The sequence below is a fragment of the Scyliorhinus torazame genome, chromosome 16, assembly GCF_047496885.1.
Source record: "Scyliorhinus torazame isolate Kashiwa2021f chromosome 16, sScyTor2.1, whole genome shotgun sequence".
In the NCBI taxonomy this organism is placed as follows: Eukaryota; Metazoa; Chordata; class Chondrichthyes; order Carcharhiniformes; family Scyliorhinidae; genus Scyliorhinus; species Scyliorhinus torazame.
This window is the reverse complement of record NC_092722.1, coordinates 130,089,282-130,102,982: the sequence shown is the minus strand read 5'-3', so window position 1 is coordinate 130,102,982 and position 13,701 is coordinate 130,089,282. Positions and strand designations below refer to the sequence as shown.

General features: G+C 45.2%; 1 protein-coding gene across 2 annotated transcripts in view; it reads left to right on the top strand.

Annotated features, from left to right (window-relative positions):
- The window catches only part of lgi1b (leucine-rich, glioma inactivated 1b), a 69,848-nt gene extending 59,567 nt beyond the window's left edge, over nt 1-10,281 (top strand). The window contains exons 6-8 of one of the 2 annotated variants that reach the window (XM_072479054.1): nt 461-630; nt 7,400-7,564; nt 7,655-10,281. In XM_072479054.1, coding sequence (XP_072335155.1) covers nt 461-630; nt 7,400-7,564; nt 7,655-8,475 — 1,156 coding nt within the window. In that variant the 3' untranslated portion in view covers nt 8,476-10,281. The remainder of the gene's footprint in view (nt 1-460; nt 631-7,399; nt 7,565-7,654) is intronic. The other variant, XM_072479055.1, reaches the window with a different exon arrangement.
- The last annotated feature ends 3,420 nt before the right edge of the window (nt 10,282-13,701 follow it).

The following is a 13,701-nucleotide window of genomic DNA, read 5'->3' as shown; positions in this document are numbered from 1 at the left end:
ATTAGGCTGTCTCGTCTTTGACTCGCATTCCAAGCATTGTCTGGCATCTCTGTAAAGATTTAATCACCTGCTGATGCTCGCAGTCCAAGTATTGTCTGGCATCTTTGAATCTGTCGATATATATGTTTCTGGAACATACCTCTTCATTCACCTGAGGAAGGAGCAGCGCTCCGAAAGCTAGTGACATCGAAACAAACCTGTTGGACTTTAACCTGGTGTTGTAAGACTTCTTACTTTTCTTTGACTGACAGGGTCATAATTGTCCGAGTGGCTTTCACCAGACCACGGCTGACAGGGCTGAAATGAAACTACATTTTGGGATACTTTAATAAAATAAATTCAATATTCTCATTGCTATTTTCAAATAAATAAGATAATATTTTATTATCAGGCATTATTAAGGCAGTACTTAACTGTGCAATTTTTATAAGTCACCAATTAACATTGTTTTTCTTCACAGAGATCTTAGAGGCAATTCTTTCCACTGTGACTGCAAACTGAAATGGTTGGTAGGATGGTTGAACAGCACTAACGCAACGGTTGGTCAGACATATTGTGCAAGTCCAGGGAAGTATAATGAAACAAAAATAAACCTTCTTCCACTGAAAGAATTTGACTGCTTGACCGCAGGTGATTCAATAAGACACAAAGATACCTTTGCATTATGAACAGTGCTAGTTTTGGAATTTCCATGTTTGATTTACCCATCAGTCTAAAAATGTACAAATCTCAAAGTTAGGTGAACAAAAATTGATTGAGAATGTTGTATTCTGCTTCATTTCTGCTATTTATCCGTGCATGTTGCCGTCCGTCTTGTAGTCTTTGTTCTGATGAGGCAGACTGATCTGGGCTGCAGACGCCACCACTGGAAATTATTAATGTCGATATGTGATTTGATCAATAGAGCACTATGTTGTTAATCTGATTCTCATTATTTATTTCTCCTGCCTGCAGTGCTAAGTGAGATAGTTTGCTAGTGTCTTGTTTTAAAATATTTTTATTCGGTTCTTAACATTTTAACTTCTTATACATAAAACAATGCAAAACATCAAGAACAGAACCCCCCCCCCCCCCCCCTCCCACCACCACTCCACCAACCAATACCCCAGTAACTCAATAAAAACCTCTTCCCTGGCCCCCAAACTCCTCCTCTGCTTAGTAGCTGACAGTAACCAACCCTTTAAAGTGTAAAATAAACAGACCTCATCTCTTGTGGAGCCCCTCCATCTTCCCCCCCTCAAAGCAAACGTAACCTTCTGCAAATACAGGAACTCCATCAAATCCCCAAGCCACACTGAGGCATAGGGACAAGAAGCTGACCTCCACCCAACAGGACTCACCTGCGAGAAATCAGCGAGGCGAAGGCTAAAACATCTGCCCCCACTCCCATCTGTAGTTCCGGCAAGTCCAACACCCCAAAATGGCCTCCAGGGGGCTGGGCTCCAAATCCATGTGCAGGATCGCCGACATGGTGCTGAAAAACAACCTCCAAAATTTGTCCAACTTCGAGGAAGGACCAGAACATATGTGCATAACTGGCCGGACCTCTCCCACACTGCTAACAAGTGCCCTCCACTCCCTCAAACAACTGGCTCAACCTCAACCTCCTCCTGTGCACCAACTGTAATAACCCCAGCCTCGCACATGAGGTTGACGCATTCACCCTCTGCAGCACCTCATACCACTATCCCTCCTCCAGCGCCGCTCCCAGCTCCTCCTTCCACTTGGCCTTAACCCCCTTCAGTGACGCCATATCCTCTGACGCCATAACCTCCTCTAAAGTCTTCTCAAAAGTTGCCGAGATAACCTCCCCGTCCTCCACTCCATCTCCTCACTGACAACACCCCCTCCTATAATGAGGAGGGCGGTGTCACCGGAAACGTTGGGGAAACCATTTTGCAAAGTCCCACACCTCCATATACACTGTGGAAATCAAACTTCTCTGTCAACTCCTCCAAACTTGCAAACGGCCCTTCCAAAATTAAGTTATTTATTTCCCCCCCCTCCCCCAGACCTAGTATCCAGCCTCGCCGGCTCAAACACATGATTCTCTGGGACTGGCATCACCGTCGACCCCGCCTCCAACTTAAAGTGCTACTGAAATTGTCTCCATAGTATCAAAGTGGCCACCACCAATGGACTACCCAAGTATCTCCCTGGGGCAAGTGGGAGCAGCGCCATTGCCCGACCCCCTACAAGAGCCTGCTTCCATCCTCATGCACGTTGCCTCCGGCTCCCTACCCCAGCCCCGCACCTTCTCGGTGGTCGCCACCCAATAGTAATACAACAGATTTTGAAGATTCCAAACTCCCTGACTGTCGCCCTCTCTGTAGCACCGAATCCTCATAACCTTACCTGCCCAAATGACGAAATCAACAGTTCTACCCCATTAAAAAAATGCCTTCAACAAAAAGGCCAGTAAACATTGAAATAAAAATTGAAACCGTGGCAAGATATTCATCTTTACCGCTGCACCCGGCTTACCAATGATAGTGGGAGGCTGTCCCATCGCAACAAATCTGCCTTGACTCTACCGACCAGGCTTGTGAAATTCAATTTATGGAGCTGGACCCATTCTCGAGCCACTTGCACCCCAAAGTACCTGAAGTGAGTAGTTGCCACACAAAACGAGTAATCGTCACAAGCTGGAAGAAATCAAAAACATTCGCTCTTTTCTAAGTTCAATTTATATCCTGCAAAACCTCTTGAGCAGCCCCATTACATCCCCCGTGGGAACTGGGTTAGAAAAATACAACGGAAACAGAAGATCGTCAGCATACAGGGCATCTTATGCTCTCCACCCCCCCCCCCCCCCCCCCCCCCCCCCGCTCCCGCTTACTAGGCCCCCACATTTAGCAAGGATATTGGCCGATACTACACACACTCCACTAGGTCCTTATCCTTTTTTTAAAACAGTGGATTAGATGCGTGTCCCATTGTCTGTGGGAGCACCCTCTTAGTCACAACATCTTCAAACGTCTCCACCAACAGCGGCGCCAACCTATCCAAAAAAATCTTATAGAATTCTACCAGAACCCACCGGCCCCGGTGCTTTACCCGTATGCATCTTCTCTGACACCTTCCAAACCTCCTCAATCCCCACTGGCTCCTCCTCTGCTACTTTAGGACAATTCAGTCTCCCCACTCCCCCCAAGAAGTCCCCCATATCCGACTCATCCTCCGGCAAACTGCCGCTCAAACCTCACCACCATCACCTTGACCAGGATGTCCACCATAATGGATGCAGCCCCATCCGGTGAGCTTGCTCCCGCCATCTTTCCTCCCACAGCATTCCGCACCGAACCCGAGCTCTCTGGCGGACTAGTGCTCCTTTCTTTTCGTCCCGTATTCTTCCATTGGGTTTTCAACATCCTCTTAATACCACAGCTTCTCTGAAGACTGATCATAGAAAATTTCCCCCCAAACCTGGGTGAATAGGGCCACAAAACTAACGCTCTAGCAGGAACCACACAACGTGTGACCTCCACCTACATGTCGCCACTGGACGTGAGTTTGCTAATTTATTGATATTCGCAAATAATTTGATTCTTACTTTACCATTTCGATTCAATTTGATCATTTTAGTTCATTTTGGCTGGGGATTTTCCAGTCCCACCCATGGCAGGAATTGTCGTTGACGGATCTGCCAAATGCCCATTGACGTCAGGCAGCACCACGAGACCGGAAAATCCTGGCCAACATCACCAGAACATTCTAGTAGCCTCTTCCCTCTGCGTGGATGGGGTATCCCTGTGGAACAATGCTGCCTAGCTCTGCATTTAGAGTGGCCTACTTCAAAAAGCAGTCTCTTCAGCATGCATACTTTCTGTTGTCATTCGAATATGCATCACCTTACAAACCTTACCATCCGCGGAAGAAGGCCTATGGAGTTTTGGCCTTTATTGGTAGAGGGATTGAGTTCCGGAGTCGGGAGGTCATGTTGCAGCTGTACAGAACTCTGGTACGGCCGCATTTGGAGTATTGCGTACAGTTCTGGTCACCGCATTATAGGAAGGACGTGGAGGCTTTGGAGCGGGTGCAGAGGAGATTTACCAGGATGTTGCCTGGTATGGAGGGAAAATCTTATGAGGAAAGGCTGATGGACTTGAGGTTGTTTTCGTTGGAGAGAAGAAGGTTAAGAGGAGACTTAATAGAGGCATACAAAATGATCAGGGGGTTGGATAGGGTGGACAGTGAGAGCCTTCTCCGCGGATGGAAATGGCTGGCACGAGGGGACATAGCTTTAAACTGAGGGGTAATAGATATAGGACAGAGGTCAGAGGTAGGTTCTTTACGCAAAGAGTAGTGAGGCCGTGGAATGCCCTACCTGCTACAGTAGTGAACTCGCCAACATTGAGGGCATTTAAAAGTTTATTGGATAAACATATGGATGATAATGGCATAGTGTAGGTTAGATGGCTTTTGTTTCGGTGCAACATCGTGGGCCGAAGGGCCTGTACTGCGCTGTATTGTTCGATGTTCTATGTTCTATGTCTATTGTGTTCTGCCCTGTGGATGACATACTTGAGCCACTTACTAGAGGCCCCTTACACTCAACGCCACCCAACCTCTGAAAGAGTACCGTACATGATACCCAAGAGTTGTACACCCCCCCCCCCCCACTGCCTCTTGTAAAACTCCTCCCCCAACCTCGGTTCCTTCCCCCCAACTTTCCACCCCGGCTAGACCACTCGGACCCTGTTCTGCCAGGCTCCGATGGCCGCAGCCCCTCCCCCCACCTCACTCCCGTTCACTGGCCGGCTTAAACCGGCCAGCGTGGAGGCCCCCGCTCGGGTCCCTTTCCCCCTTGCCCGACCCTAGGAAAGCCCAGAAATCCCTTTTTAGCACACAAACCCCGCATATCCACCTACATCCCAAAGAGCCCTCATTTCGAGTTAAAGTCCCATCACTTCCCTTGTCCAAATATATACAACATTGGCTCCTTTAGCCCATACACCCGCACGCAGTGAAACAAAAAAAGAAGAAAATACAGTCAGTCATGAGGTCACATCGGCACATGGCCATTTCTCAATTTCTCAGTTCTGCCACAGTCCTTCTGCCTTCGCAAACTCCTCCGCTGCTTCCGCCGTTCCAAAATAAAAGTCCCTGAGCTTATAAGTCACCCTCAGCTTCGTTGGATATACAATGCCGCATTGCACCTTGCTAATGTACAGTGCCCTCTTCACCCGGTTGAAGGCAGCCCGCCTCCTCGCCAGCTCCACCGTAAAGTCCTGGTATACATGTATACCAGCTCCAGCCCACTGCACCACCCGCTTCTGCTTGGCCCAGCTCAGGACCTTCTCTTTCACACTGTACCTACGGAAGCACAGAGTCACTACCCTTGGCGGCTCACTCGCCATTGGTACAGGCCTCCACGACCGATGAGCCCGATCCAGTTCATATCGGGAGGGATCCTCCCCCTCCCCCAATAGTTTCGCCAGCATCGCGGCAAAGTACTCAGTCGGCTTCGGTCCTTCAACTTCTTCTGGCAGCCCCACAATCCTCAAATTCTGTTGCCTGGATCTGTTTTCCAGGTCTTCCATTTTTCCTCGCAGATCCTTATTAATGTCCATCACCTTCCGCATCTCCTTCCCCATCGAGGCAAGTTGATCACCGTGCTGCAATAACGTCTCCTCCACTTCCTTCAGCGCCTCCCCTTGCTCTCGCACCACCGCCACTGCGCTCACCACAGCCGTCATCACCGGGGAAATCTCCTCCTCCACCAGCGCACTCAAAACCTCTCTCATCTCCTTCCTCATTTTCTCCATGTATCTTGTAAACTGCCTTTCGAATTCCGCAGCCATCACTTAGTTACTTCTTCAGCCGTAAGCAATGCGGCCTCCCCTGGTGCTCCAGCCTCCATTTTCCTTGGTGACCCTGCGGTGACCTTTCCACTCCCCGACGGACCTTCAGCTGTTTTCTTTACGGACGATTTTTTGCTCACCCTCGACATTTTTCTTCACTGTTTCTTCCTGCTTTTGCCACCTCCGTGGACCCTGGGACCGGGCTTAAAGCCCCGAAAATGCCGTTCCCGAACGGGAGCCCTCCATTGTGCGGCCGCCTCCCGCCCGCCGTCCTATTTTGATTTTATTGATATGCTTATAAAATTATTTTATTTGTGCAGAACGGTGGCGCAGTGGTTAACACTACTGCCTCAAGGTGCCGAGGACCCGGGTTCAACCCCAGCCCTGGGTCACTGTCCCTGTGGTGTTTGCACATTCTCCCTGTGTCTGCATGGGTCTCACCCCCACAACCCAAAGATGTGCAGGGTAGGTGGATTGGCCACACTAAATTGCCCCTTAATTAGAATTTAAAAAAAATTATTTTACTTTTCTCTCACTAGTTTGGTTCTGCGTTTTACTAGAAAGTACCAAGAACACCAACTTCAATTTATGTCGTGCTTTTAATGTACTGTAATATTACAAGATGCATTATTAAATAAAAGATTATACTCAGCCACCTAAGGAGTAGGGCAAAGGTTTAGTCAAAGAGGTAGTTTTTAAGGAGCATCTTAATGGAGGAATGAGAGCTAGAGAGGCAGAGATGTGAATGAGGAAAGCATCCAGAGCCTAGCATCTTGGCAGCTGAAACCATGGCCACTAATGGTCGAGCAAATAAAATCAGAAATGCTCAAGAGGCCAGAGTTGGAGGAGTGCAGATCTCCAGAAGGTTGGAGGAAATTACAGAGTTAGGGAGAGGTCAGCCACCGAGGGATTTGAAACCAAGAATGAGAATTTTAAAGTTAATCGGGTACCTGTCTAAAGGATCTTGGTAAGTGCGAGTTGGAACAGGGACAGCAGAGTTTTGGATGACCTCAGGGTTATAGCTGGTAGAACAAGGGAGGCTAGCCAGGAGTGCATTGGAATAGACAAGTCTGGAGGTACCAAAGGCATGGATGAGTGCTTCAATAGTAGATGAACTGAAGCGGAGCAGAGCTAGGAAATATTAAGGAGGTGGAACTAGGATGAACCAGTTATGGCATGGATATCTGTTTGGAAGTTTATCCTAGGTCAAAAATGATGCCAAGGTTACAAACAGTCTGGCACAGACCCAGATGGTTGTCAGGAAGAGGTATTGAACCAGTGACCGAGGAATGGAGTTTATAGCAGTTTTTGCTTGCACATGGTGCCCATTGGTACTACCCTGAGTGGTCCATCTCCTAGTGCCTGGTGCTTTCCCAGTGCCTAATGTCATTCCCTTAGGGCCAATTGGTCACAGCATTACAAAAACTCATTTAATTAAAAGGTAAATTTCAGTCATCTGGAATATTTTAAACTGGTGAACTAATTGCGGGAGAAGATCACCAAAAAGCTCAATTTTCCTGCCCTAGCTTCAATGACGTGTGAATATTTAAATGCTGATGAATAGATACATTTAATAAATCATTTCTTTTTCATAGATTTTGTTGTTTACCAGACCTTAAAATTTCAGTCTTTGTCAATTGAAAGCTTCACGTACATGAATGGCATTTACGTGGTGATTGCACAACCTGTGGTTGGGAACTGCGCCATCCTTGAATGGGATCATGTCGAAATGGTCTTCAGGAATTTCGACAACATTACTGGTATGAATGCCTCTCATTTAAAGTGGAAAAGATCATTACTGTCTCTTTGTGCATTGTTTCTGATTTTTTTTTTGTTGCTTCTTTATACAGGCTCCTCTACAGTATTCTGTAAACCATTGATCATTGAGGGTCAGCTGTTTGTAGTTGTTGCTCGGCTCTTTGGTGGCTCTCATGTGTACAAGAGGGATATTTCTGCTAACAAGTTTATTAAAATCCAGGACATAGATGCTCTAAAAATCAGAAAGCCAAATGACATTGAATCATTTCAAATAGATGGAGAATGGTTCTTCATTATTGTTGATAGCTCCAAGGGTGGGACTACAACTGTATATAAATGGAGTGGAAATGGATTTTACTCTCATCAGTCATTGCATCAATGGTACAAAGATATGGATGTGGAGTACCTTGAAATAGCTCACAAACCACATTTAATCTTATTGAGTCCTTTTCAACGTCCTATTCTCTATCAGTGGAACAAAGGGAAGAAAGAGTTTGTCTGGCGTATTGACATTCCTGAGACAGATAATGTATATGCAGTTAAACATTTTAAAATCAACGACAGTTTATATATTTGCTTAACAAAATTCCTTGGCGATTCCACAATAATGAAATGGAATGTCTCCATGTTTGTGGAAGTACAGACGTTTCGGTCACGAGGATCCATGGTATTGCAGCCTCTTAAATTAAATAGATGGCAGTATGCCATTCTGGGAAATGACTATTCATTTACTGAGATTTTTCAATGGGACACAGCCAAAGGAAAATTTATGAAATTTAACGAAATCATCATTCAGGCTCCAAGAGCATTCATTTCTGTCTTGGCAGATAACCGTGAGTTTTTGTTTGCCTCAAGTTTTAAAGGAAATACACAAATATATGAACATATTATAATTGACACCAGTGGGAAATAAGTATACTGACTCAAATGTGTTCATATAACAGAAGAATACTTTGTGAAGCATCTGAAAATACACATGTATAACTGGATACAATGAGGTCCATGCATACTTTTGCAATGCTATATTTTAAAATGAAAGCTGTTGTAATTAATATTGCAAGAACAATATTCTGTGTTACTTTCCCCTAATGTTACAGTAAAGTAACATCCACAAGCAGATCCTCACTGAATTAACTTACATTTACTCATTTGGCACCTTTATCTTTTTTTTCATTACATTTTTTATGCAGAATCCTACCATAGGCAGGTGGAACTTGTCAAAGACAGCTATGGAAACTTCTGAAATCATTATGCTAATGCATGATCAGTTATGCTTAGTCGTCTAAGGATACTTAATTCTTGCAACTACATATTATTCTCAAATGTGTGTAACAAGTTACTAGATGTCGATAAAATGGTGGCCACTGAAGCATCATCATGTATATGGTTAAGTGCACAAATCACATATTAAGTGGATATAGCTTTTTTTTTACCGTAGATAGTGAGACTAAATATAACAAGGATCATTTGCTTAGGTTACTGTAGGTAGTGAAATCATAAAGATGCTTTTCTGAATTAACTTACAATGTCACATGGACCAGAGTAATCCTTCATCTTTTTTTTCATTACATTTTTTTACCTTGGTCGAGCAAGGGAACCGTGGTTTACTAAGGCAGTTGAAATATTTGTCAAGAGGAAGAAGGAGGCTTATGTAAAGATGAGACATGAAGGCTCAGTTAGGGCGCTCGAGAGTTACAAGTTAGCTAGGAAGGACCTAAAGAGAGAGCTAAGAAGAGCCAGGAGGGGACATGAGAAGTCTTTGGCAGGTAGGATTAAGGATAACCCTAAAGCTTTCTATAGATATGTCAGGAATAAAAGAATGACTAGGGTAAGAGTAGGGCCAGTCAAGGACAGTAGTGTTAAGTTGTGCTTGGAGTCCGAGGAGATAGGAGAGGTGCTAAATGAATATTTTTCGTCAGTATTCACACAGGGAAAAGACAATGTTGTTGAGGAGAATACTGAGATTCAGGTTACTAGACTAGAAGGGCTTGAGGTTCATAAGGAGGAGGTGTTAGCAATTCTGGAAAGTGTGAAAATAGATAAGTCCCCTGGGCCGGATGGGATTTATCCTAGGATTCTCTGGGAAGCTAGGGAGGAGATTGCTGAGCCTTTGGCTTTGATCTTTAAGTCATCTTTGTTTACAGGAATAGTGCCAGAAGACTGGAGGATAGCAAATGTTGTCCCCTTGTTCAAGAAGGGGAGTAGAGACAACCCTGGTAATTATAGACCAGTGAGCCTTACTGCTGTTGTGGGCAAAATCTTGGAAAGGTTTATAAGAGATAGGGTGTATAATCATCTGGGAAGGAATAATTTGATTAGAGATAGTCAACATGGTTTTGTGAAGGGTAGGTTGTGCCTCACAAACCTTATTGAGTTCTTTGAGAAGGTGACCAAACAGGTGGATGAGAGTAAAGCAGTTGATGTGGTATATATGGATTTCAGTAAAGTGTTTGATAAGGTTCCCCACGGTCGACTACTGCAGAAAATACGGAGGCATGGGATTCAGGGAAATTTAGTAGTTTGGATCAGAAATTGGCTAGCTGGAAGAAGGCAAAGGGTGGTGGTTGATGGGAAGTGTTCAGACTGGAGTCCAGTTACTAGTGGTGTACCGCAAGGATCTGTTTTGGGGCCACTGCTGTTTGTCATTTTTATAAATGACCTGGAGGAGGGCGTAGAAGGATGGGTGAGTAAATTTTGCAGATGACACTAAAGTCGGTGGAGTTGTGGACAGTGTGGAAGGATGTTACAAGTTACAGAGGGACATAGATAAGCTGCAGCGCTGGGCTGAGAGGTGGCAAATGGATTCTTGGCAGTGTGGATGAGCAGAGAGATCTCGGTGTCCATGTACATAGATCCCTGAAACCAGGTTGAGAGGGGTGCTAAGATGGCGTCTGGTGTGTTAACTCTTATTGGTAGAGGGATTGAGTTTCAGAGCCATGAGGTCATGTTGCAGCTGTACAAAACTCTGGTGCGGCCGCATTTGGAGTTTTGCATGTAATTCTGGTTGCCGCGTTATAGGAAGGATGTGGAAACATTGGAAAGGGTGCAGAGGAGATTTACCAGAATGTTGCCTGGTATGGAGGGAAGATCTTATGAGGAAAGGCTGAGGGACTTGAGGCTGTTTTTGTTAGAGAGAAGAAGGTTAAGAGGTGACTTAATTGAGGCATACAAGATGATCAGAGGATTGGATAGGGTGGACAGTGAGAGCCTTTTTCCTCGGATGGTGATGTCTAGCACGTGGCGACATAGCTTTAAATTGAGGGGAAATAGATATAAGACAGATGTCAGAGGTAGGTTCTTTACTCAGAGAGTAGTAAGGGCGTGGAATGTCCTGCCTGTAACAGTAGTGGACTCGCCAACACTAAGGGTATCCAAATGGTCATTGGATAGACATATGGACGATAAGGGAATAGTGTAGATGGGCTTTAGAGTGGTTTCACAGGTCGGCGCAACATCGAGGACTGAAGGGTCTGTACTGTGCTGTAATGTTCTATATTCTATGTTCAACAGTTCAACATGCCCTATTCTCATTTCCAGTCATTACCAGTCTTAAACCTAGACATTACTGTTGACATTATCAATGGATGAATGGGTAATGCATTCATGTGACATTCTTGTATTTACTATTTTAGGAGAGACTTTAACACACTTAAAACATCAAGTTAACTCTGTATTAAAAAGGGCTATATGATTAAGAGTTAGTCCATAGTTATCACAGGTAAACTTTTAGCGTGAACTTTGATGTAGAAATCTGTATGTAAACATTCTGGGTTGAATTTTGGCTATTATTCTGGAATTGCGATGGTTCTTCTGGCAAAGTTATGGTGGACACATGGAGATCTGCTTACAACTTCAAAAGAAGCAAAGGAAATGGGTTTTTATCAGGCTGAGATTTTCTCTATTCCCATCCTATTCATGTATTTGTCAAGATGCCCCTTAAATGTCACTATCGTCCCTGCTTCCACCACCTCCTCCGGTAGCGAGTTCCAGGCACCCACTACCCTCTGCGTAAAAAACTTGCCTCGTACATCTACTCTAAACCTTGCCCCTCTCACCTTAAACCTATGCCCCCTAGTAATTGACCCCTCTACCCTGGGGAAAAGCCTCTGACTATCCACTCTGTCTATGCCCCACATAATTTTGTAGACCTCTATCAGGTCTCCCCTCAACCTCCTTCGTTCCAGTGAGAACAAACCGAGTTTATTCAACCGCTCCTCATAGCTAATGCCCTCCATACCAGGCAACATTCTGGTAAATCTCTTCTGCACCCTCTCTAAAGCCTCCACATCCTTCTGGTAGTGTGGCGACCAGAATTGAACACTATACTCCAAGTGTGGCCTAACTAAGGTTCTATACAGCTGCAACATGACTTGACAATTCTTATACTCAATGCCCCGGCCAATGAAGGCAAGCATGCTGTATGCCTTCTTGACTACCTTCTCCACCTGTGTTGCCCCTTTCAATGACCTGTGGACCTGTACTCCTAGATCTCTTTGACTTTCAATACTCTTGAGGGTTCTACCATTCACTGTATATTCCCTACCTGCATTAGACCTTCCAAAATGCATTACCTCACATTTGTCCGGATTAAACTCCATCTGCCATCTCTCCGCCCAAGTCTCCAAACAATCTAAATCCTGCTGTATCCTCTGACAGTCCTCATCGCTATCTGCAATTCCACCAACCTTTGTGTCGTCTGCAAACTTACTAATCAGACCAGTTACATTTTCCTCCAAATCATTTATATATACTACAAAGAGCAAAGGTCCCAGCACTGATCCCTGTGGAACACCACTGGTCACAGCCCTCCAATTAGAAAAGCATCCTTCCATTGCTACTCTCTGCCTTCTATGACCTAGCCAGTTCTGTATCCACCTTGCCAGCTCACCCCTGATCCCGTGTGACTTCACCTTTTGTACTAGTCTACCATGAGGGACCTTGTTAAAGGCCTTACTGAAGTCCATATAGACAACATCCACTGCCCTACCTCCATCAATCATCTTAGTGACCTCCTCGAAAAACTCTATCAAGTTAGTGAGACACGACCTCCCCTTCACAAAACATAGAACATAGAACATAGAACAATACAGCGCAGTACAGGCCCTTCGGCCCACGATGTTGCACCGAAACAAAAGCCATCTAACCTACACTATGCCATTATCATCCATATGTTTATCCAATAAACTTTTAAATGCCCTCAATGTTGGCGAGTTCACTACTGTAGCAGGTAGGGCATTCCACGGCCTCACTACTCTTTGCGTAAAGAACCTACCTCTGACCTCTGTCCTATATCTATTACCCCTCAGTTTAAAGTTATGTCCCCTCGTGCCAGCCATATCCATCCGCGGGAGAAGGCTCTCACTGTCCACCCTATCCAACCCCCTGATCATTTTGTATGCCTCTATTAAGTCTCCTCTTAACCTTCTTCTCTCCAATGAAAACAACCTCAAGTCCGTCAGCCTTTCCTCATAAGATTTTCCCTCCATACCAGGCAACATCCTGGTAAATCTCCTCTGCACCCGCTCCAAAGCCTCCACGTCCTTCCTATAATGCGGTGACCAGAACTGTACGCAATACTCCAAATGCGGCCGGACCAGAGTTCTGTACAGCTGCAACATGACCTCCCGACTCCGGAACTCAATCCCTCTACCAATAAAGGCCAACACTCCATAGGCCTTCTTCACAACCCTATCAACCTGGGTGGCAACTTTCAGGGATCTATGTACATGGACACCTAGATCCCTCTGCTCAGCCACACTTTCAAGAACTTTACCATTAGCCAAATATTCCGCATTCCTGTTATTCCTTCCAAAGTGAATCACCTCACACTTCTCTACATTAAACTCCATTTGCCACCTCTCAGCCCAGCTCTGCAGCTTATCTATATCCCTCTGTAACCTGCTACATCCTTCCACACTATCGACAACACCACCGACTTTAGTATCATCTGCAAATTTACTCACCCACCCTTCTGTGCCTTCCTCTAGGTCATTGATAAAAATGACAAACAGCAACGGCCCCAGAACAGATCCTTGTGGTACTCCACTTGTGACTGTACTCCATTCTGAACATTTCCCATCAACCACCACCCTCTGTCTTCTTTCAGCTAGCCAATTTCTGATCCACATCTCTAAATCAC